The sequence below is a fragment of the Palaemon carinicauda genome, chromosome 2 (assembly GCF_036898095.1).
Source record: "Palaemon carinicauda isolate YSFRI2023 chromosome 2, ASM3689809v2, whole genome shotgun sequence".
Lineage (NCBI taxonomy): Eukaryota > Metazoa > Arthropoda > Malacostraca > Decapoda > Palaemonidae > Palaemon > Palaemon carinicauda.
This window is the reverse complement of record NC_090726.1, coordinates 106,922,470-106,947,983: the sequence shown is the minus strand read 5'-3', so window position 1 is coordinate 106,947,983 and position 25,514 is coordinate 106,922,470. Positions and strand designations below refer to the sequence as shown.

At 41.6% G+C, this 25,514-nt stretch overlaps 1 protein-coding gene across 1 annotated transcript in view; it reads left to right on the top strand.

Annotated features, from left to right (window-relative positions):
• Positions 1-25,514, top strand: part of LOC137626227 (V-type proton ATPase 116 kDa subunit a 1-like) — a 196,519-nt gene that overhangs the window by 20,380 nt on the left and 150,625 nt on the right. The window contains exon 2 of the mRNA XM_068357303.1: positions 18,312-18,519. Coding sequence (XP_068213404.1) covers positions 18,312-18,519 — 208 coding nt within the window. The remainder of the gene's footprint in view (positions 1-18,311; positions 18,520-25,514) is intronic.

Sequence of the window (25,514 nt, the reverse complement as noted above, 5' to 3'; positions counted from 1 at the left end):
TCAGCGCCTCAGCCCCCCCGTAGAGGAGCTCCAGCAGTGTCGGCCTCGTTTAGGACAGGTTATTCTGCCTCCAGGAGAGGCCGTTCAGGCCGCTCCTCCAGGAGGAGGTAGAGTGGGAGGCCCCCTACTCCTGCCCAAGCCTCAGGTTGGGGAATGCCTCAGACTACATTGGCAAGCATGGAAGGCTTACGGAGCAGAGCCCTGGACAGTGTCCGTACTGAAGGAGGGTTACAGGTTACCGTTCTTGACAGAACCCCCCCCCTTTAATTCCGGCCAGCCTGTCAGAGTGGTTGGCACCCAAGGATCCGTTGAAGAGGTCTGCCCTTCAAGAAGAGGTGTCCACGATGTTGGAAAAGGGCGCCATGGAGGAGATCCTGCACCCATGGCCAGGTTTCTACAGCCGCCTGTTCCTGGTAGAAAAGGCGACGGGGGGGGGGGGGGGAGACTGGTGATAGACTTGTCAGCTCTCAACAAGTTTGTGCGAAAGACAGATTTCAAAATGGACACTCCGAAGTCAGTCTTGCTGTCCTTGAGGGAGAAAGACTACATGATGACCATAGACCTCAAGGACGCATACTTCCAAATCCCGGTCCACCCCTCAAGTCGGAAGTTTCTCCGGGTGAAATGGGGTACCCAGATCCTGCAATTCAAGACCCTCTGCTCCGGCTTGTCGACAGCTCCCCAGGTATTCACGAGAGTCTTCACGACAGTCTCGGTGTGGGCTCACGAGCGAAGCATTCGCCTCATCCGGTACCTGGACGACTGGTTGCTTCTTTCCTCCTCGGAGGACGTTTTGAAGGAGCAGGGTATAAAACTTCTCCAGTTTTGCAAGGGTCTGGGTATCATGATCAACCCAGAAAAATCGAACCTATCTCCCTCCACCAGAATGACCTATTTGGGGATGACACTGGATTCCCTACTAGTGAAAGCTTTCCCGTCGGAGGAGAGGATAAGCAATCTGATGAAGATCCTTCTTCCTTTCCTGTCGGGGCAACCCAGGAGGGCGAAGGACTGGCAAAGGCTAATAGGTCATCTGGTGTCGTTGGAGAAACTGGTTCCCCAGGGGAGACTCAGACTCAGAGCCGTCCAATGGAACCTGAAGAGCTTCTGGAACCAACTGGACTCGCCCCAGAAATTAATCCCAGTCCTACCAAACACAATACCCTCCCTGGAATGGTGGCATTGCCGGTCGAACTCGCTCAAGGGGATGCCCTTCGCGACCGACCCCCCCCCGAGTTGCTTCTATTCACAGACGCCTCCAACCAGGGATGTGGAGCCCATCTCCTCAACGGGACGGCGAGAGGAACCTGGATGGACGGGGAGAAAGACCTACACATCAATGTCCTAGAGTTGAAGGCAGTCCAGAAAGCTTGCCTGCACTTCGTCGATCTACTAAGGGGAAACACTGTGGCGTTGATGTGCGACAACGCCACAGTGGTACCGGACATAAAGAAGCAGGGAGGCTTGAAATCAAGGGAGTTGTGCGATCTCGCCCTAGAGATCCTAGATTGGGCAGAAGCGAACCAGGTAGTGTTATTGGCAAGTTTCATCCCCGGGAAAAAGAACGTTCTAGCCGACGGTCTCAGCAGGATGGGTCAGATAGTAGGAACAGAATGGTCCCTCCTCCCAGAAGTAGCCAGGCTCATCATTCAACGTTGGGGTTCCCCGGTGATGGACCTCTTTGCAACCAAGCTGAACGCGCAACTTCCCGTGTATTATTCTCCTGTCCCAGACCCAAAGGCAGCCTTGGAGGATGCCTTTCAGCACAAGTGGGACAACCTAGACGTGTACGCTTTTCCCCCCTTCACGTTGATCAGGCAAGTACTCAACAGAGTAAGGGCTGCTGCCCGGAACTTAAGGATGACTTTGGTAGCGCCCTGGTGGCCGGAGAGAGAGTGGTTCGCAGACCTAAAAGACCTGACGAGCCATCCTACGTGGCCACTCCCCGACAGGTCAGATCTTCTACAACAGCCGCACTTTCTCAGGTTCCACGACAACCCACAGTCTCTACGCCTTCACGCCTGGAGACTATCGAGCGACTCCTGAAGAAGGAAGGATATTCGGCAGGAACAGCTAAGAGGATGTCGCGATACCTGAGAAGGTCGTCGGCAGCGGTCTACCAAGCTAAGTGGGCCTCTTTCACGAAGTGGTGCGCTTCGAAGCGCATAAAACCCCTCAAAGCCTCGGTCCCAGACATCGCAGACTTTCTAGTATATCTCAGGGACGAGGTAGGGATGTCAATCCCAGCTATAAAAGGAGTACGAGCAGCCTTGGGTCAAGTCTTCCTTCTGAAGGACATCGACCTGGGTTCCTCTAGACACATCTCTATGCTTGTCAGGAGTTTTGAACAGTCCTGCCCCCCGCAAACTGTTAGGGTGCCTCAGTGGGACTTAGCTAGGGTCCTGAAGATGTTAAGTAGCCCTCCCTTCGAACCAATGAAGGATAGTGTAGACAGGGATCTCACTCTCAAGACAGTCTTTTTGTTGGCCTTGGCCTCTGCGAAAAGGGTAGGTGAGATCCATGGGCTGTCTTATTACGTCTCTCATTCGAAGGGGTGGGAAGAGATCTCTTTCAAGTTCGTCCCTTCGTTCGTGGCGAAAACCCAGAACCCAGCAGTCTGGGATTCTAAATTCGAGGGGTTCTCTCGGCCAGCTATTCCTAGGACTGGGAATCCTGAGGATTTGAGGTTATACCCTGTCCGTGCCATTAGAAAATACCTTGAGGGGACTGCACATCTCCGGCCAGGCATCAACAGCCTTTTCGTCTCCACAGGTGTTACAAAGAAGCAGGTATCGAAGAATACCATTTCCTTTTGGTTGAGACAAGTTATTGCCAGGGCCTACAAGGAGGAGGGACTGGCCTTGCCAGGCACTCCCAAGCCCCATGACATCAGAGGTCTGAGCACTTCCTTAGCCTTTGAGAAGAACATGGCAGTGGGCCAGATCCTTCGAGCGGGCACCTGATCGAACCAGTCAACCTTTACTGCCCATTACCTCAAGGACTACTCAAGAAGGTCCTTAGACGGGTTCTCCATTGGGACAGTCATTTCTGCGCTCCAAGTGATTTAACGGTAAAGCCCCAGGCTCAATCGTGGATAGCAAAACCAGGAGACACAGGTTCGTTCCTTTTCACCCTAATCCCCGTTTCCTATCCTTATCGGAGATAACCACACTTATGTAACCATTGAAGAACACGTCTCTGCAACTGCATTACTGGACTCAGCATCAGAAGAATTTTACAAAGGGTGAGTACTTAGACACTAACGTGAGCTCTTTGTGTAGTTACCCTACCGTCCGTTTTCCCAGTTTGTTTTTGTCTTAAAACATAGTTCATATCTAGGCTTCTTGGCGTCCGCTTGCTGGGTCTGAAGGTCAGGAAGTCACTCCCACCTCCTAAAGTGTAAGTCTCTTAAGAAGTAGTTCGAGGTAAGTATTCGTGTTGGAACAAATCAAAAATTTTAAGTAATTTTTATTTTTCCTAACATGTTTACCGAGAACTACTTTCGGGTAATGGCCCTCCCTACCTACCCCGAGTGCCTTTCTGCCCTTGCAGGGACTTTTTGCAACATCCGAGGAACTTATTGGCTCACGAGACCCAAGCGGACCTCGACCTAGCTCAAAGGCTACCCTCAGGGCACGTTCTCTCACTCCCGGGTTAGCCCTCCATAGAAAACGGGTATAGGGTATACTACACAAAACTCTGGTCGGTAGAGAGGAGATTTCAGGTAACTCCTAAGAAAGTAGTTCTCGGTAAGTATGTTAGGAAAAATAAAAATTACTTAAAATTTTTGATTTTTGCAATATTATAAGATGCTTTGAATAAGTTTGGAAATTACATATTCGAGTCCAGCTCAGAACATATTAAACATAGTCTAATTTTTTTTTTTTTTGTTTTTTTTTTTTTTTGTTTACCACTATTAAGATTATGGGCACATATAAATAAAAAAATTATACTTAATATAATTTCCAAAGTTATTCAAACAATCACAATAATAATAATTTTCATAAAGTTTACTGAAAGGCAGAAGTATCATTAGTTAGCACTTGGATAAATGGATGCTTTCGTAACTTTATTCATTGCGACTGGCGATCAAACACAAACGAACAAACAAAATGGTTTCCGTTTTTGGCACAGTATGTAGGAAAAATATGATATAGAAACAGTTTTTCGTTTTTGAATTTCTAAGGATACATTAAGTAAAACAAAATTTGTAATAACATATTCACATAAATAATACCTAGATAGGCCCACACTGATGTTTTCATTATTTAGAAGTTATTTTAGACTACAGCTGTGGGATAAATTAAAATTTGTCTTAATTTTTACCTCTATATCTAAAGGTCATTTTATACATGGATGTATACAATATTCATATTTATCTACTAATTCATTTACAAATAAATTATTCTTGCATACATTATTTTAAGATTTTCATTGACTTTAAAAGTAAGGAATGTAGTGATAGTAGTTCCCAGATTACTCGTTAGTGTTTTCTGGCACTGTATTCAGTTTTTGATAAGGCCCAAGCTTCAAGTAACCTTTGATTTTGCAAGTTTCATTTTACATTCTTTAGTTATATTATTTCGTTTTTGGGGTTTCATTTAATTTACATACCGACTCGGTACCATTTAAACAATAATATTTTAGGGTTACTGCAAATTTCTCTTTTCTTATTTATTGACTGATTTATTTCAATTAAAAAATGTTAAAAAGATAATTTTATATTCTAAAAGTTGTATATAATTCAATAATCTTTATATATATTTCATCAAAGTATAAGAACCACTTACAATGGAGGCTATTTTTCATATAGAAGTTTTGCCTTTTTTTCAGAAAGTGAATGCGCAGATTATAAGTTATGAAATTCTGTATCTTTTCATGTTTGAATCATAGAAAAATCAGTTAATATTTTGGAGAGGTGGTAAATTTTCTCCGAATATTTCAAGTTTGAAGAAAACAGGTTTCAAAGTTTTTGTTTTAGAAATTGGTTGATTCTACCTTATGTATAGTTGTTATTAAATAAGAGTTTTCAGTGTGTAGGTAATTTAATTATCTATATTTTTTTTTGGTGTTTGAATGATAAGAATTGGTCAATTATTAAAAAAGTTAGAGCAATTTTTTTCTGAACATTTCAGTTTGTTAGAAATCAGGCTGATTTTTTTTTTTCTCGAAATTTATTGGGAAAAAACGTTAGTTTTCATTAGTATGGGCTTTTAGCATGGTATTCCTCTCTCTGGTTATGTCTCATTTAATCTTTGGCCTATTCTTTACACATTCTCCTCTATCCCTATACTCTTGACAACACTGAAATTACCAAACAATTCTTCTTCTCTCAAAAGATTAACTACAGCATTTTAATTGTTCAGGGGCTACTTTCTTCTTGGTGAAGGTAGAATAGAGGACTAGCTATGGCAAGCAGCTCTTCTAGGAGAAGTGCACTTCAAAATAAAGCAATTGTTCTCTAGTTTGGTAGTGCCATAGCCTCTGTTCCATGGTCTTCCACTGTCTTGGGTTAGAGATCTCATGCTTGAGGGTACACTCGATCACTCTATTCTATCATGTTTCTCTTCCTCTTGTTATTTTGAAGTTTTTATCCTCATGATATTTTCAAGTTTTATAGCATATATATGAAAAATTTATTTTAATGTTATTGTTGTTCTTACACTTTTCTTGTTGTTTTTCCTCATTTCCTTAACTCGCTGGGCTATTTTCCTTGTAGGAGCCCTTGGGCTTATAACATCCCGCTTTTCCAACTAGTGTTGTAGCTCAGCAAGTAATAATAATAATAATAATAATAATAATAATAATAATAATATTAATATTAATAATACCTAATCACTGGGGATCATAAGGACATTTCTTCATATTTCAGGGTTGTTTATTCACATGTGATGAACCCCTTCCTGAAATCCAGAAATATCCCTCCCTACACAGTCAGTCATACAGTTTCAACAATCTCTCTCTCTCTCTCTCTCTCTCTCTCTCTCTCTCTCTCTCTCTCTCTCTCTCTCTCATTTAGTGAGCATCAGCATCATAAAGTGGATCATCTTCAACCTTGCTTTTTTTTTTCGATTTGCTATTTAGTCCCAAGCCTTTACATTTCGAAGCCTCCAGGGAATGCCTCTTTCACTTTTTATCTTGGTTTATCACATGTTCTATATTTGAAGCATATATGTTCCCAAATCCTATCCCAGACGTTCGATAGCCATATATATACTAAGCTCATGTTATCTTCTGTACAAATTTTACGCTCATCAAAGCACTTGTGGTGATAGTTTTTTTTTTATAATAAAAAATCTTATTACTTATTACAGTATCGGTGTTCCCATAATTGCCCTCCAGATTCAGATCTAGTTTTCCCAAGCAACCTGATATAGTACATGGCCAAGTATTATCATAAAAAAAATTTAATTGAGGATATCAACGTCTAATGTTATCAAATGAGAACGATAGAATTTCTATGACTTGATTTTTTCACATTCTCAGCACTGCTTTCTAAATTAGCAGCTTCCAAATCACTTGACTCTGCATCAAAATAGGCACTTCATGTACCAGAGATAAGGGGAACAGCAAGTGATGTGCTTGGGAGGGTGAATCATTTGTGTGGTGGGGAAGGAAAGACATTATGATTGTGAGGACAACAAGACGAGCAGCGAAAGACTGACAATTTATTGAACATGCAACAGTCACTATATTACAAAGTGCGGACGGATAAGTAGCCCGGGAGAGAGACTGATCCAACCGCCACAACATTTGTGTTTTGATTCAAATATAAATATAGAATATCAAGGCGGTAACCTAATGAAATATACAATATAATACATGGATATGAAGCTCTCAAAGAGCTCAACAATGTTGTACAAAAATCCACTGTGTGGAATAAAGAATAAAGTTACAATTTACAGAAAAGTTCAAGGGGAGGAAACACGGCGGGTTGGACGATGTCCTTACAAGTACTCCACCCCCCCAGGCAGTGGGCATCGTAGATGATTGATGCGATTAATAATTGTATCGTGGAGGGCGACGTAATTGCCCTCTGGTGCTTGAGCGCAGGGGAAGGTTGCTTTGGTTTTGAGGAATCGTTTTCCCCCGTCGTTGCGTGGTTTTCTCCCGTCCGGTTGATGATTTGTTCCGAGGTGGAATCCTGGGTCTACCAGGGCCCGCAGTGATCTTGTTGCATTCGAGGTATGCTGGTTTTAATCAGTCGATTGTCACCCAATCTCCTTGTCGTGGACGTTCAGGAGGAAAGATTTGACTTCTTCTGACAACCTCGTAAGGGCCGCGATAAGGTCTAGTCAGGGGTTGGCGGTGAGCATCGACCCGGATGAAGACGTAGTCGCGGTCGTCTAAGTTCTTGGGCGTGAAGTGTCTGGTCCTGTCCTCGTATGTTTTCAGGCATGGTCTGAATTTCCCGTCGATTTCTCTCGGTTGATCCAGCTTGGTGTCGTCGCTAGTTGCAGGGAAGAAGTCCCGTTCGCCGTCTGCCTTGGGAGCGGTGCGAAGGCCAAGGAGGACCCACGGGAGTTGCGCTTTCCAATGTTCATCCGGATATCTCGCCATCAGGGCTGCCTTGAATGTGCGATGAGCTCTCTCGACCATGCCGTTCGCTGCAGGGTTATATGCTGTGGTGCTGTGGAATGTCATTCCCATCAGGTTTGCTAGAGAGAGCCAGATCTCTGACAAGAAAGCGGAACCTCGGTCCGTCGTGATATCGTCGGGGACACCGAAGCGGCTGATCCAACTGGACAGGAGAGCTTCGGCACAGGCGTGGGTGGTTGCTTCGGACATCGGAGTTGCTTCTGACCATCTATAGGAGCGGTCGACGATCGTCAGGAGGTATCTTGCGGAACCTGAAGGCGGCAGAGGTCCCACGACGTCCACGTGGATGTGTCCGAATCGTCTCTTGGGTTGGGGAAAATCACCGACTCCCGACTCGGTATGGCGGTTGACCTTACTCGTCTGGCAGTTAATGCAGGTTCTCGCCCACTCACGGGCGTCTTTCTTGATTCCTGGCCAGATGAATTTTTCGGATAAAAGGCGGGCAGTAGTGCGACCCGAGAGGTGTGATAATCCGTGGATGACATCGAAGATCTTCCTTCTGCAGGAGGCGGGAATCCGTGGGCGTGGGCGGGTGTCGCAGAGGATGGTTTCCCCGGCCGGTTCGAGGGTAATATCCTTCATTCGTAGCGTTGATGCTGTCGTACGATAGTCTTGGGCCTCTGGGTCGTTCGGCTGTTTTACGGCGAGGTTTGCGTAGTCGATCCCCTGGTGGACCGTGTTGATCTCGATCCTGGAGAGGGCGTCAGTGACGGGGTTCTTCTTACCCAGTACAGTGAACCCTCGCTACTTCGCGGTTCGACCATCGCGGATTCACCACTTCGCGGATTTTTTCCATAACCCATATATATATACAGTAATATATATATATATATATATACAGTATATATATATGTATGCATGTATTTATGTATATATGTAGGTATGTATATGTGTATACATATATATGTATATGTATATATATATATATATATATATATATATATATATATATATATATATATATATATATATATATATATATATATATATATATATATATATATATATATATATATATATATATATATATATACACACATATATATATATATATATATATATATATATATATATATATATATATATATATATATATATATATATATATATCTAAAGTAGGAAGATGTGATGTAGTTCTAAGGGAAAAGTATGGGAAATATGTCTGGGTAATAAGCAAAGCTCTACCTCCAGTTTGTTTCTTCATTATGATCAGAGATAAATGTAAACAAAACATTGGTTGCCATTTTTTATCGTGCTTTTTAGCGTGTTTAGGAAATGCATGATATAAAATCACCTTTAATATTTGTGCCTGTTTTAGTTTAGGGTACTGTAGTACATGCATTAAGTGTTCTGTACATTAAAGGGTAATTTGTTAACAGTACTACGTACAAGGGAAGGTTTTAAAAGTCTGAATATACATGTTGAATAAATAGGTAAATATGGTGTCACTACTTCGCGGATTTTCACCTATCGCGGCCGCGACTGGACCCTATCTACCGCGATAAACGAGGGTTCACTGTACGTAGCTGATAGTACAGCTGAATTCTGCGATGGCTACCAAGTGTCGTTGTTGGCGATAGGACCATGCTTCTGAAGACCTCGTGAAAGCGTGGATCAGGGGCTGGTGGTCCATTTTGATGGTGAAGGGCGTTCCTTCAAGCATGTATCTGAAGTGGCAGACGGCGAGGTAGACGGCAAAGAGCTCCCTGTCGAACGTGCTGTATCTGGTTTCCGCGGGTTTGAGTTTCTTGCTGAAGAAGCTCAAGGTCTGCGGGTAACCGTTGACGATCTGTTCAAGGACAGCACCACAGGCGATGTTGCTGGCGTCGGTGGTCAATTTCAGGGGGGCACTGTCGTCATGGTACCCCAGGGTGGTGGCTTCGGCGAGGGCTGCCTTCGTCCTGTCGAAGGCACGTTGCTGCAGGGGACCCCAAACGAGCTTCTTGGCTTTTCCCTTTAGGACGTCGTTGAGGGGAGTCTGGATGTGGGCGATGTTGGGGATAAAGCGACGGTAGTAGTTTACCATCCCCAAAAACTCCTGAAGGTGCCAGATGGTCGTTGGAGTTGGGAAGGTTTTCATGGTGTCCACCTTGGTCGATGTGGGCTTCACGCCTGCTGCGAATATTTGATGTCCGAAAAAGTCCACTTGTCGAAACACATGATCAAACCGTTCTCCTGAAGGCATTTCAGCACGGCGCAGATGTGTTTCCAGTGTTCCTCTTTCGTCCTGGAGTAGATTTAGATGTCGTCCACGTAGCAGACGCAGAACGTCAGGTCCCCGAGGATGCTATCCATCAGTCGTTGAAAGGTGGCCCCTGCGTTGCGTATGCCAAAGGTTGAGTATGAGAAGGTGTAGGAGCCAAATGTCGTTTTGATGGCAGTTTTAGGCACGTCCTCTGGGAACTCAGGGATTTGAAAGTATGATTTCAGCAGATCCATCTTGGTAAAAATCTTTGAACCCATGAAAGGCGCTGGTGAGGACTTGCATATTCGGCAGGGGGTAGTGGTCTGGCATTGTGATGTGGTTAAGGCGCCGATAGTCACCGCAGGGCCTCCATGTTCTGTCCGCTTTCTTTACCATGTGGAGCGGAGATGCCCAAGGGCTGGACGCCTTCTTGCATATGCCCATCCATTCTATGTCTTCGAAGGCCCGTTTGGCATCTTTCAGCTTCTGCGGTGGAACTTGGCGTGCATGGGAGGTCCTGTTGTGTGTGTGGTGGTAGACCCCGTGCTTGGAGGGGGATCCCGGTGACTGTCGAAGTTCCGGCTTGAAAACGTCGGGAACTCCTGAAGATGGGCGGCGTAGGGCTCTGCTACGACGGCGGAGATTGGTGTGATACCCGGACCAGCTCGTAGTGGGTGGGTTCGGCATGTCCCGGTGTTGGTGAGGCGTTTCCTGGCGACATCGACGAGGAGGCCATGGTGAGCTAGGAAGTCGGTGCCGAGGAGAGGGTGTCTGATGTTAGCGATGGCGAAAGGCCAAGAGTAAAATCGGTCCATGATTGAGATTTTAACCACCCTAGTCCCATAACTCCGTATGGGAGATCCGTTGGTGGCGATGAGCGAGGGGGCGTCACTGCTAGGCGCCCGGTTTAGGTCGGCCTGTGAGGGAGGGAATGTTGATTGGATACAGCTGGTATCGACCATAAGCCTACGGTTGGATATGGCGTCGAGGATGTAGAATCCAATCTTGCCGTGATCTTCTACTGCGGCTACGGTTGATGTCAGCGGTGTTTGGCGTCGAAATTTCTTCGGGGACTTGCAAGGGGTCCTGCACTTTATTGCATTGCCCCCAAACTGCTGGTGGTAGAAACACCAAGTTGGGTTCGGTCTATGGTTCTGCTGCATCGGCTGCGGAGGTTTCTTCTTCATCAGGGTGAGGATTTCGCTGTCGTCAGCAGAGGGCGCCGCTGAGGAGTCAAGGGATGAGCAGCTGAAGGAGGATGATGCGCCAAGGCGGGAGGCCTTGGAGGCTTCGTATAATTTCTGTGCCCTTGACAGGAGGTCGTTCATCGGCTGGGTGTCGGTGTCGGTGAGCTGGGCTCTCACGTTCTGCGGGAGGCGTCGGAGGAATATTTCGCGAGATAGGCTTATCTCAAGTTGTCGTCCATTGGCGTCAGTTTCTGGCAGCCGGAGAAGTCCAACCAGTTCATCCCATGCTTTTACGGGAGAGGTGTCGCCCATAGGTCTATTGCTGAGATCAAGGACCTTCTGTGCCCTTGCCGAGACGGAAAGGAGTATATGTTGATTAGTTTAGTTCGTAGGTCGTCGTAGGATACCTAACCGGAGTGGGCGTCGAGCCATGGGGAGATCTTGTCAAATACCTCCTTAGGTATGGAGGTCAGGACAATGTCAGCTTTGGCGCAGGGGTTGTTTAGCTTGGCCACCCTGAAGAGTACGTCCGCCCTCAGAAACCAGGAGGCGGTGTTGTGTTGTGAGAATGGTGGCCGCTTGACTTTGGGCGCAGCTGAGTAGTTGCTTGGCACGATGGGCTGGGTGGTTTTGTCATGGTCAGTTGATACATCGGGCAAAGGGCGTGAGCTGGTTATGTCAGATATACCCATCGTTGCTGCCTCACGAAACTAAGTGGGATAAAGCCAAAAGACGTCATTAAACGTTAATGACAAAAGGAGATATACGAAGGAAATGCAGCCGTAATTAGTCAGTTAATGGCAAGCCCAAGCTGCTATGTGTCTCCAACATCTCCGGGGACACCAGTTGTAAGGATAACAAGACGAGCAGCGAGAGACTGACAATTTATTGAACATGCAACAGTCACTATATTACAGAGTGCGGATGGATAAGTAGCCCGGGAGGGAGACCGATCCAACCACCACAACATTTGTTTTGATTCAAATATAAATATAAAATATCAAGGTGGTAACCTAATGAAATATACAATATAATACATGGATATAAAGCTCTCAAAGAGTGCAACATTGTTGTATAAAAATCCACTGTGTGGAATAAAGAATAAGTTAAATTTACAGAAAAGAGTTCAAGGGGAGGAAATACGGTGGGTAAGACGATGTCCTTACATGATCCATAAGTTCTATGCATTTTTTTTTTTTTTTTGTGATACCACCTTCTATGGTAGTAAAGGCATTTTGCAACATAAATGAAGATCATAACTATGAATATAGAATGACAAATCATGATGTATTGACAGTATATGACTGGCATGGCTTAATACTTTTATTTATTTACACAAGATTAGCAAGGAATATATTTTCTCAGCAGGTTGTTGTTCTGGGCAAATTCAATAATTTTGACCTATTTAGTCATCATTTCTGACACTTTATGCACCTTTCATCATAGTTATAACATGAAAAATATTATGTAAACGTGCACACGAATGAAGTGGACGAATGTATTTGAATGTCAATGGGTGACACTGTTCCTTATTTACGCAAGATTAGCATCAACAACATATTCCCATCAGTTTCTTTTTCTGAACACATTTTACGCTCTTGTTCTATATGGTTATTGTTTCAGAATAATCATAAAATATAAACTATTAATATTTAAACACATGCATAAATGTATTGGTAAAACATATACAAGTGGCAGTGTGTGACTGTTTACACGAGATTAGCGACTGCTTACTTAAGATTAGTGACTGATTACTCAAGATTAAATACAACATATTCATCTGACACTTTCTGCATATTTTTGCCTAATCATAATAAAGAAATAATATACATATAAATGACCAGACAATGATATAAGCAAAACAAAATCTCTGTTTGCTATTCCTCGTAAATATATATCGAGAAAATGGAGATTGTCAAACCATGAAAAAAACTGATCACATATAAAGGTAAACTCATCTAGTAAAAACATATCTTCAATTCGTGAAAAAGAATAAAAAAATACGTAACCATGTCGGGAGAAGGATGCCTATGGGATTAGATGCAGTTACATACAAATAGAAAAAGGCCATTTTAGCCATGAAAGAATTTTTTTCATTCATAAAACTACAGCATTTGAAACATGAAATGTAGAAATTATAGTTACCCAAAAATACAATAAACTGAATTTTGAAAATTTCAACCCTAGGTTGTGAGTTGCTCCTCCTAATTGTCATAGATAGATAGATAGATAGATAGATAGATTTTTATTGACCAAAAATTTTACATAAAAAAATTTCAATAAATATAATTACAAATTAGCATTAATCTACTATACAATCGGGATATTTACATTATTTTATATACTATGTAGTCCATGAAATTACATGATTTATAATAGTTCCTTAGCATATATCATAATTAAAATCATTACCCATATTTCCTATAGATCACTTTATCATAAAATTAAAAGTTAATATTAAACCAAAAAAATATATCTATGGGTAACAGTTCAAGATTGAATGGGCAATTTTCACAGTGGTGTGTACATCTTTGGCAAGTATCTGATGAAATGAATTTATATTATCAGTTCGTATACTATGTGTAATAGGGCAGAACTCCACCACATGCAGCTCCGTTTGTACCTCGCCACAAGGGCATGGTCTCTCCTCTACTGGAAGGCGACCTCGACCTCTTCTGTTCCACCTACCTGTTTCAATAGCAAGGTTATGAGCGCTTAACCTTAATCTAGTAAAAGAAGTTCTATATATATCATTAACATTAATCTTTTTTGTTTATACATCGTGTGCAGTAAATTCGGGATTCAATAATTTATGTCTCTCTACGTGATGAATTAGATTCTCTTACAGCCTGTTTTAAGTTTTGAAAATCTTCTTTGATCTCATCTTTATCTATCGAAATCAAGTTTGAAACATATCTACCAGTAGGTGTATTGTATTCTAAAGTAAGTTTTATTGAATGTACCCATGGATCGTCGACCATTCCGTTCCTATCTCCACATATTTTTGAAAAACTTCCTTTGTTTATCTCTTACAATAGCTTTTAGTGTTGGCATTCCTACTTCCAAATAACACAGATCATTGCATGTTGACTTCCGAACACCTAATAGTTGTTTAATTCCCCAGTTATACAATTTAACAATAGGTTTCAGATCTCCATTAATCCAGGACTCCCACCCGTAAAGAATTGTTGACATTAAAGCGGCATTAAAAAGTTTCTTCTTTACATAAAATGGCACATCGTTGTTTTTAAAAAGATATGAATTTTAAAATGTGGCACATTTTTGCTTGCTCATGAGCAGCAATGGCAGACGATAGCAACCCATCACTCTTAAACACACTTCCCAAATAAATATATCGGTCGCACCATGACACTGTCAAATCATCTACTTTCATTGGTTCACGTTCAATCATCCCAACATTAATAGCAAAAAACTTGGTTTTATTCATATTTACTTTCATACCATTATTTTGACAAAACTGATTAAGAAGTCCTAATTTATTTATCATTCCATTCCTAGTCGTAGATAATATGACAGTGTCATCCATCAACACAAGAACATGTAGCCATCAAGACCACAATTTTCTTTAATCAACTTAATCAGATCATTAACATATAATACAAAGAGGATACATGAAGTAGGGGATCCCTGACGCACTCCCACCGTAGCTGTAATAACAGCAGTTCCTATAATGCTACTTGTGGCATGATATATAGCTACTAAAGCAGCAATCATCACTGCCCCACCCAACCGTTTAAGCATACAGAATAACGTATTTCTTGGCACACGGTCATAAGCTTGGGAAAAGTCTACAAAGGTAACAAATAGAGGTAATTTTTTTCCTTTTAGCCAAATCAAGTAATAGTCTTAACGTTACTATATGTTCAATACATCCTCTTTTAGGTTGTCCACCAGCCTGTTCTCTGTAGGGAGAAAACCATTGCATTAAACGGTTACATAAGACCATGTCATACAACCTTGAAATCACGTTAATTACATTAATTCCACGATAATTAACAGGACGCATACGATCACCTCGTTTGAATATTGTAACTAGCCTAGCCAATTGCCAAGGAGAGGGATAAAGAGCTGAAGAGAAAATTACATTAAACAAAGAAGTCAACATCATTACCCATTCTACTGGTAATACCTTGAAAAGCCCCGGACTTAATCCGTCGGGTCCTCCAGATTTGTCAGACTTTAGTTTGTGTATATGAGTTTTTACTTCGTTCTCTAGGATCTCACTATCTAAAACAGGGATTGTAACGTTATAATCACTCAGCTCCATTCGGTTTTCTGTTGGTTTCGTAGGGTTAAAATGTTCTTCATAAAATTCCCTGAATTGTTCATCATTAGGACGAATACAGCTATCGTTCGTTTCCTGATATTGACCTTTCCAATCTATGGCTTGCCAAACCCGAGCATCATCATTATCAACAACCTATCCCATCTTTCTAATGATTGATTGATAACATTATTTGATGGACCAGTATACCTGACACGACTGATTTGACTACACTCATACAAAATATTTGACACTGAATTAACATATTCATCAATATTATCATGGTTAAGTATAGGGAAATCTCGCCTCAGATGATGATTACGAAAACACTCTACATTTATTTGATCAAATTTTATAGGTCTCTTAATAAAGGTATTATTAGATATATTAGTATACATAGTGGCATGATCTCCTAGATATTTAGTATGTGAATACAGGGAATACATATCATTTATTGAAGGGTGTAAAGTCAAAGAAATCGGGGCATGATCTGAAGGTAAAGAAATATCTTGCCATACATTAAAATTACTTAAATGTCTAATCAAACTTGGTGATGATATACATATGTCCAATTATGATTTCCACTCATATCCACTTCTATAAGTCAGTTTGCTCCTAAAATGCTGATCTCCACTCTTGAGGTTGTTTATTATTATCAACTTTAACTCGACACATACCACAGAAATACCATATGCATTATCATTGGGAACTACAACTGGATCATTTATAACTGGATACGTACAACCATGCACACCAAGATCATCAATACAAGAAATCAAATTACGAATAGAAGCACCAAAACGTGTGTTCATGTCACCAAGTATCACAAATTTCGTGCCAAAACCTGCAGTCTTGACCTTTTCCTGTAATGCGCTAATAAGTGCTGGGCTAAAATACTGTGAATCTGATGGAGGAATATATATGAATCCAAACATAATGTCCGGTGAACAGGATAGGCGTACCCACACCTGACCTTCAATACTCGTGTCGACACTAATCACCCCAATTTGCAATGAGCGCTTTATCAGTAGATCTGTGCCGCCTCTATGTGTACCGCCACTAATGGCACTCCTGTAAGACACATATCCAGGCAATGAGATGGGCAGATCAGTTTTTATTTCGTTTAGACCTATCACATCAAACTGGTACAAAAAGTTATATACTGAGCTCTTCTTTAATTTAGTTCTTGCTCCGTTGACATTCCATGAAGCTACCTTAAGATTAGGTATTTGTGGTCATATTAAAAAGGATATGCATTCCACTGGTCAATAATTATGTCATCGCAGTATATCTTCCTTTTTTTCAAATCTAATCTAATGATGCATCCAACGTTTTCAGGTCTATTTCTCTCTGCCATTTCAACCTCCTTCAATCTTCTCCATTCATTACGCACAGCGGGATGAACATCCTTCTTTATAAAAATCCGTTCGAAAGGGTCTCCAACTTCTTTCAATTTCTTTGTCTTACTCAATATGCAATCACGAACACCCTTCGCATCAAGTTCAACAAGAATTGGCCGTTTTCTGCTGCTATTTGTTTCTCGTTTACCAAGTCTCCGACATGCTCGAATTGTGACGTCTTCACCAATGACATTCCACACCTTTCTAACCTTTTCTTCATTGGTTAATGCACCTGACAAATCTTCCCCCTCATCCGGGACCCCAAGAAGTACAAGCTTCGCTTCTCGTTCTCTTCGGTCAATTGTTTCTAAAAATAGTTGCTGCTGTTTTATTACTTTGGCTTGCTGTTCTGTTTGGGCCTGCAGAGATTCGATTTTACGATTTATTGCCCTGTTTGGTGACATCATCTCTTGTCTCAACTGTGCTAGTTCGGACGATATCTGGCTAATTCATCACGCAGTTGTGGCCCTTCATCATCTCTAGAAGACAAAATACTTTCAATTAATATATCCTTGTTCAACTTACTCAGCTGAGCCTGCTGCATTCCCCTTAATTCGGCGATAGTCTTGGCCATGACGAGATGTCTGGATCATCGGCTGCTATAAAGCTTAACAGGGGTTTCCGTCTGCTGAAATCTCTACGGCGCATGCGCGAACCTGAGTGACATTTGAGAGGAAGTTTCTGTGATCAACAAAAAAGGAAATACAGAACTCCGAAAAAATAAGCTAGCGAATACTTCTTCACTTAGGGATTTTTACATTTATCACATCTCCGCACCTTCATACATCATATATGCCCCTCACAGGTCGCAAAACAGCCGGTATTCCATAGAAACAACAGATAAATGTAGACAAGAGATAACAGCTCCTCACACCACAAACTCTCTCAAAAGTGAAAAACGAAAGCCACGTTAATCTCAGCTGCGCTGTGCATTTTAATGTACCCATATGTTTTGCATGTATAGTAGGCTTATAGCCTATACCGTGTGGTATGATTTTGCCTAATTTTATACTTCGGGAAACATATTGCAGATACAACATACTTAGTCAGTTATTGCGAGGTTCATCTGTATTTCTATACTCGCCTGGTGCTTAATACATGCCCATCCTCCTCCTCACTTGTGATGTCAAGAGGACATGGAATTGTCAGACTTCAAAACTGAAATGACAGGTCCTGGCCCTTTGGATTTTGGCATTAACTGGTAGAATGTGTCATACTTTACTCGAGACATGTGCTGTATATTGAAAGGAATGAAAATGGTAATTTTTTTTATATAGATTTTATGGGTAATTGTCAATATACATACCCCTAAAGAGGAAGCATTATGAACATCAAGTGAGTATGAAAATAAAATTAATTAATAAATTTAAAATTTTCTTCATTCATCTGATGTGTAGCACTGTATAATATTTCACTGTAGTATTGGGCTAAGGGCAGTACAAGACTTTAACTTTTGGAGTCTTTCTGGTACCTTGTGCCTATTTGTCTTTTATTACATTTATTTCTTGTCAAATGCCTTTTCAAGATTTATAAATATTTGAGTTATTCATTTGTTTGCATTGTATTTATATGGTAACTTTAATTCATTAATTCAATAATAACTTAAAGCCATCTCGCCACACATTTTTCAATACATTATTTTTCTTTCTTTGCAGGTTCTTCAGAAAAGCCATTAGTGTCCTTTGCGAGTTTATCCCACAAATGATCTTTTTAATCTTCCTGTTTGGATGGCTGTGTGTTATGGTTCTCATTAAATGGATTAGTTATGGAAATGGGGATGAATTCGACAAAGTTCACGACTCTTCTTGTGCACCATCTGTTCTTATTACATTCATCAATATGGTTCTTGTGAAACCAGAAACAGTAAGATAACTTTCTTTTTATTTGTATTGGGATCACTTTGATAATTTGAGTCATAAAATATTTTGATAAAGCTTCTCTACGAGTTGCAAGGCTGGCATTAATGAAAGAGGAGTTACTCATCCTCAAAAATTAAATAAGAAATTATCTCTCAGCCCCTGTATCCCTTCCCTCCAGTAGCCATCCCGTAGGGTATCATGACTCATACTGCTAGGTTGAAACTATGCTTGATGGTCCAAGAGAACCACCCAAGTCACTCACTGCCTGTGTCATTTGTTAAGTGCTGGTTGACCGTCTCTAATCTTAATATTTTTCCTTTCATGTATTTGGGTTTTAGTTCAGGATTAGCAAGGGATGTGTTCTTCTATTGGCATGTATTTCTTTGTTTTATATCCCATAGATAGGTTATTATTAGTAGAAATAGACCCTCATACAATCTATGGTGGGTGTAGGAGTCAGCAGTGTTATCTAGACAAAAGATTTTCAGATTCATTGGTACTTGGTGTCGTCTTAAAACACCACATAGTTTAGTTGGGAGGTAGAACTTAGTGCTCCTGTACAGTGTGATAATTTGGATGTAAGCAGTAAAATAACTAGGCTTTGTCACAATTTACCTCTTTTATGGAACAATTCTCAAAATTTTTGCAATCTCCTTCAGTTCCTTTTATTTCAGATTCCTCTCCTATTGTTTCATTACCCTTTTGCATATCCTTATCCTCTCCTTCTGTGTCAGCCTAACTTATTCTATGAAGTTGCCTTACCTACCTTTTCTGAAAATTTGTTTTTAGGGAATATATGTAGAGTACAAGCTTTAATTCGTTCTTTTCTTCCATTTGTCTATAGAAAAAGGTTTGGGTCTTATGGTTCAAGCTTCCTCTATAGCTCTTATTTCGATGAACAGGACTTTTGATTCAATTCGTACCAACTTCGATTCAGTAGTCAAAGCTCGGTTTAAGACTGTTCATGCATTTACCATTTCCTTGAATTTTGACTCTGAATCAGCCACTCAGGATTATCCTGTGTGCCTTAATTGTGATAATGTGCCATATCAAATTTGTCTTTTTCTATTATTATTATTATTATTATTATTATTATTATTATTATTATTATTATTATTATTATTATTACTTTCTAAGCTACAACCCTAGTTGGAAAAGCAGGATGCTATAGTCCAGTGAGAAAAGGAAATAGATAAACTACAAGAGAAGCTATTAAGAATTAAAGTAAATCTTTCATATATGAACTATAAAAACTTTCAAAAAACAAGAAGAGAAATTAGATAGAACAGTGTGCCCCAAGTGTACCCTCAAACTCTACCCCAAGCCAATGGAAGACCATGGTACAGAGGCTATGGCACTACCCAAGATCAGAGAACAATGGTATAATTTTGGTGTGTCCTTCTCCTAGAAGTTCTGCTTACCATAGCTGAAGACACTCTTCTACCCTTACCAAGAGGATCATAGCCACTGAACAATTACGGGGCAGTAGTTAACCCCTTGAGCAAAGAAGAATTGTTTGGTAATGGCAACATTGACAGGTGTATAAGGATAAAGGATATGTAAAAAATATAGGAGACTGTTTGGTGTATGTCTAGGCGAAAGGAAAATGAGCCGTAACCAGAGAGAAGGGTCCATTGTACTATTGTCTGGCCAGTCAGACCAAATAACTCTCTAGCAGTAGTATCTCAATGGGTGTCTGGTGCCCTGACCAACGTACTACCTACATGGTTTACTTTCAGATTACCTTCCAAGATTTAGCGAGTACAGTATTTCTTTGACACACATGATTCCGTGCTCAACAGTCACATACTTTTAAGGGTTTTCTTATACTTTAAGATTTGGCAAATGTTACTTTGGTTATTAAATGATGTAATAATTTACGCTGTATCACTAAATTTGAACAATCTAACTTAGTAAATTTGGGAGCTACCACTACCACTCTCATTCCTGGCTCTAGTTTTAAGCAAAATGGCACTGTAAATATGGATGCTGGTATCGTTAGGAATCTATGAAATAGCACGGTTTCATCTTAATGTCCTTAAGACTTGGAGGATCTTGTTAACTTTTGTAATCCTCAACCATTTACCACAGGTAATGTCCTTAAAATTAAGAAACCTGATTCAGAGGACAGGTTTTTTGTCTGTTTTTATAGTGATGTAGTGTTTTTAGGATTTATTCTCCAGATTTGTTAGCAATCAGTGCACTAATATGCACAAGATTTTTTGTGATTATAATCCACTCTCTACTTTTATCTCATGCCTAGGGACAATTTTTTTACAGTAGAGATTGAGAGGAGTGCATAGGCCTGACTATTCTTTTAAACGGTAAAAGAACATTACTTTTAGTACGATGTGCATGCTTTTTGTTGTCCGTGGCGGTTGCTTGGTAGGCGCCGGCGACTCGCGTATCCAAATCGCTCAGAAATGCTTAGTTAAAATATTTTCTCATGAAAACAATTAGAATAGCGCCAACATATCCTTGCGTGTCGTAAGAGGGGACTAAAAGGGACGGGACGAGGGGGCTGGGAACCCCCTCTTCTGTATTATAATCCTGCGAGACATCAAAGAGGTGGAGCTGGGGGGAGAGTGACTGCTCCCCGCACTCTATTTTTGGGGTGTTTGAATGTGCGTGGATGTAGTACGATAGAGAGTAAAAGATGTGAGATTGGAAGTATGTTTAGGAATAGAAGGATGGATATATTGGCTTTGTGTGAGACAAAGATAAAGGGGAAGGTTGAAGGGATGTTTGGTAGAGTGTCTGGGATTGAAAGGGAAAGAGCAAGAGAAGGTGTGGCTTTATTGCTGAGTGAATGGATGACAGGTAAAGTAGTGGAATGGAAGGAGATATCATCTAGGTTGATGTAGGTAAGGGTTAGGTTGGGTAGGGAATGTTGGGCTTTTGTCAGTGCGTATGGGCCAGGTTGTGAGAAAAGTGAAGAAGAGCGGAATAAGTTCTGGAATGAATTAACTAGGTGTGTAGAAGGATGGGGTAGAAGGAATTGCAGTTGTCATGGGTGACTTAAATGCTTGAGTGGGCGCTGGAGATGTAGAAGGTGTCATTGGGAAGTATGGCGTACCAGGTGAAAATGAGAGTGGTGAGAGACTGGTAGATATGTGTGTTGAGCAAGAGATGGTGTTAAGTTCTAGCTTTTTCAAAAAGAAAGATAAAAACAAGTATACATGGGTAAGAGTGGCAAATGGAAGAGTGGTAGGAAGGGCATTAATGGATTATGTGTTGATAACTAAAAGAATGTTTTGAAGATTGAAAGACGTGCACGTGTTAGGGGTATGACTAACGGTATGTCTGATCATTTTTTGATGGAAGGAAAATTAGTTGTAGCAAAAGAGTGGGGGAATAGAGTTAGTGGATGTAAAAGGGAGCTAGTAAGGGTTGAAGAGCTAATAAAACCGGGGGTAAAAAGTAAATATCAAGAAAAGTTGAAAATGGCATATGACGAAGTGAAAGTAAGAGAAACTGGTAATTTAGAGGAGGAGTGGAAGTTAGTAAAAGAAAATTTTGTTAGGATTGCTAGTGATGTGTATGGCAAGAAGTTTGTTGGAGGCAGCATGAGGAAGGGCAGTGAATGGTGGAATGAAGGAGTGAAGGTAAAAGTGGAAGAAAAAAAAAGAGGGCTTTTGAAGAATGGCTGCAGAGTAATAGTGTAGAGAAGTATGAAAGATAGAGAGAGAAAAATGTGCAAGTAGAGAATGAATGATTTAAAGTTTTCAGGCATCCTGACATCTAAGGTCATTGACGCCGGGGCGAGCAAGGTGAGGGAGGCAAAGAGGGCAGCTGACCTGAGGTGGGGTCAGGGATTGGGTCATTCATATGAAGAGAATTAGTAGTAGTTTTGGAAAGAACCGAGAGAAGGTTGTGACTCGTTGCTTTCATCCTGCCTTTGAGTCACAACCTTCTCTCGGCTCGCCACAAGAGTAAGGAAGGCTGGTTCAAGAATTGAAGAGACAGTGAAAGATGGAAATGGAAGGTTGTTAAAAGGAGGGGAGGCAAGGAAAAGGTGGGCGGAGTATTTTGAAAGTTTACTGAATGTTGAGGATAATAGGGAGGCAAATATAATTGCTGTTGCAGGTGTTGAGGTGCCAGTGATGGGAGATGAGAATGAGAGAGAGATTACAAGAGAGGAAGTGAGGAGAGCACGAGATGAAACGAGACTAGGAAAAGCATCTGGTATGGAAGGTGTGAGAGCTGAGATGTTGAAGGAAGGGGGTGCGACTGTACTTGAATGGTTGGTGAGATTGTTTAATGTGTGTTTTGTGTTGTCAATGGTACCAGGAGATAGGGTTTGTGCGTGTATTGTACCACTATATAAGGGTAAGGGAGATGTGCATGAGTGTTGCAATTCAAGGTGTATTAGTTTGTTGAGTGTAGTTGGAAAAGTGTATGGTAGAGCACTGATTAATAGGATTAAGGATAAAACAGAGAATGCAATCTTATAAGTACAGGGTGGTTTTAGAAGAGGTAGGGGTTGTATGAATCAGATTTTTACAGTTAGGCAGATATGCGAGAAATATTTAGCAAAAGGTAAGGTGTATGTTGCATTTATGGATCTGGAGAAAGCGTATGATAGAGTTGATAGGGAAGCAATGTGGAATGTGATGAGGATATATGGAGTTTGTGGAAGGTTGTTGCAAGCAGTGAAAAGTTTATACAAAGGTAGTAAAGCATGTGTTAGGATAGGAAATGAAGTGAGCGATTGGTTTTCGGTGAGAGTGGGGCTGAGACAGGGATGTGTGATGTCGCCGAGGTTGTTTAACTTGTATGTTGATGGAGTGGTGAGAGAGGTGAATGCTCGAGTGCTTGGACGAGGATCGAAACTGGTAGAAGAGAATGACCATGACTGGGAGGTAAATTAGTTGTTGTTTGTGGATGATACTGTACTGGTTGCAGACGCGGAAGAGAAGCTTGGCCGATTAGCGAGAGAATTTGGAAGGGTGTGTGAGAGAAGGAAGTTGAGAGTTAATATGGGTAAGAGTAAGGTTATGAGATGTACGAGAAGGGAAGGTGGTGCAAGGTTGAATGTCATGTTGAATGGCAAGTTATTTGAGGAGATGGATCAGTTTAAGTACTTGGGGTCTGTTGATGCAGCAAATGGTGGAGTGGAAGCAGATGTACGCCGGAGAGTGAATGAAGGATGCAAAGTGTTGGGGGCAGTTAAGGGAGTAGTAAAAAATAGAGGGTTGGGCATGAATGTAAAGAGAGTTCTGTATGAGAAAGTGATTGTACCAACAGTGATGTATGGATCGGAGTTGTGAGCAACGAAAGTGACAGAGAGACAGAAATTGAATGTATCTTGAGATGAAGTGTCTAAGGAGTATGGGTGGTGTATCTCGAGTAGATAGGGTTAGAAACGAAGTGGTGAGGGTGAGAATGGGTGTAAGAAATGAGTTAGCAGCAAGTGTGGATATGAATGTGTTGAGGTGGAAAATGGCTGTCTGCTAAAGAAGGTGATGAATGCAAGAGTGGATGGGAGAAGAACAAGAGGAAGGCCAAGGTTTGGGTGGATGGATGGAGTGAAGGAAGCTCTGGGTGATAAGAGGATAGATGTGAGAGAGGCAAGAGAGCGTGCTAGAAATAGGAATGAATGGCGAGCGATTGTGACTTGGTTCCGGTAGGCCCTGCTGCTTCCTCCTGTGCCTTGGATGACCGCGGAGGTAGCAGCAGTAGGGGATTCTTCAGCGTTATGAAGCTTCATCTGTGGTGGATAATGGGGGAGGGTGGGCTGTGGCACCCTAGCAGTACTAGCCGAACTCAGTTGAGTCCCTTGTCAGGCTGGGAGGAACTTTAAGAGGAGAGGTCCCTTTTTTTGTTTCATTCGTTTGATGTTATAAATCATTTTTTCACAATTATGGTATGATTATGGGATACCCTCTCTTACTATTGTCTGCATGTGTATATTTTATCAGTCTTGACTAAGGCTAACTCTACGTTGGCCGTCGGTCATGGCTGGTAAACATGTTCTTGTGCACCATCACGTTCTATCACTTAACTTTGCTGGTTTTGTGAGGCTGCCCATCCTCCCATGCTATTGATAAGTCATAGTAGGGAGCTGCAGTCCTAAAGGTCCTTCTGCTAGAGCTCAAAAGAAGAGCACAAGTTGCAGAGGAAGGTCTGGAAGGGGCGGACAGTCTAAAGGCCTAGGAAGTAGAGGCAATGCATTTAAAGAAGCAGGTCCTTCACAACAACAATGAGGAGCTACCGGTAGAGGGGAAGACTTTACCTTTTCAGGGATTGATGGTAATTTGATTCCTTGATTCACAGCATAGTCTCGAAGGCACTAGGCTGGAAATGGAGACAGAAACCACCCTAGTTCAAGAGGTTCTTCCAACCCTCAATCCCATTCTTGGAGGAGTATGTTCAGGATCTTCTCCGGAAGGGATTTATTCGTTGCACAAAAATCCTGGAACTTTCAAGGGCGGCTCTTCTGCATGCCCAAGAAAGATTCGAACACACTCTGAACTATTCTGGACTCATCCCCTCTAAACAAATTCATTCTGAATGACAAGTTCAAGATGCTATCTCGCAAATACAGATCCTACTACCCTAGGGGGCCTACACAGTCTCCATAGATCTTAAGACGCCTATTGGCCTCTTCCAATAGGTCAGCGCTCTCCCCCTACTTTGGTTTCAGACTGGCAAGAAAGGCCTACATATTCAGAGCTATGCACTTTGGGCTCAGTATAGCTCTAAGGATTTTCACAAAGCTGGTTGAGACCATTGTCCAACAATTATGGAACAAAGGCCTTCAGGTGATGTTTCACCTGGACAACTGGCTGGTCTGTGCTGCAATGAAGCTGGGATGTCTTCTAGCGGCTCAAAGTCATGAAATTCCTAGTCTCTGGGCTTTCAAATCGACTTCGAAAAGTCCAGGCTGTCGCCAGCTCAGGATTTCCAGTGGCTATGGCTTCACTGGAATCTAAAGTCACACATCCTCTACCTACCACAGGGCAAGAGAAAGGAAATTGTAAAATCTGTCAGGTGCCT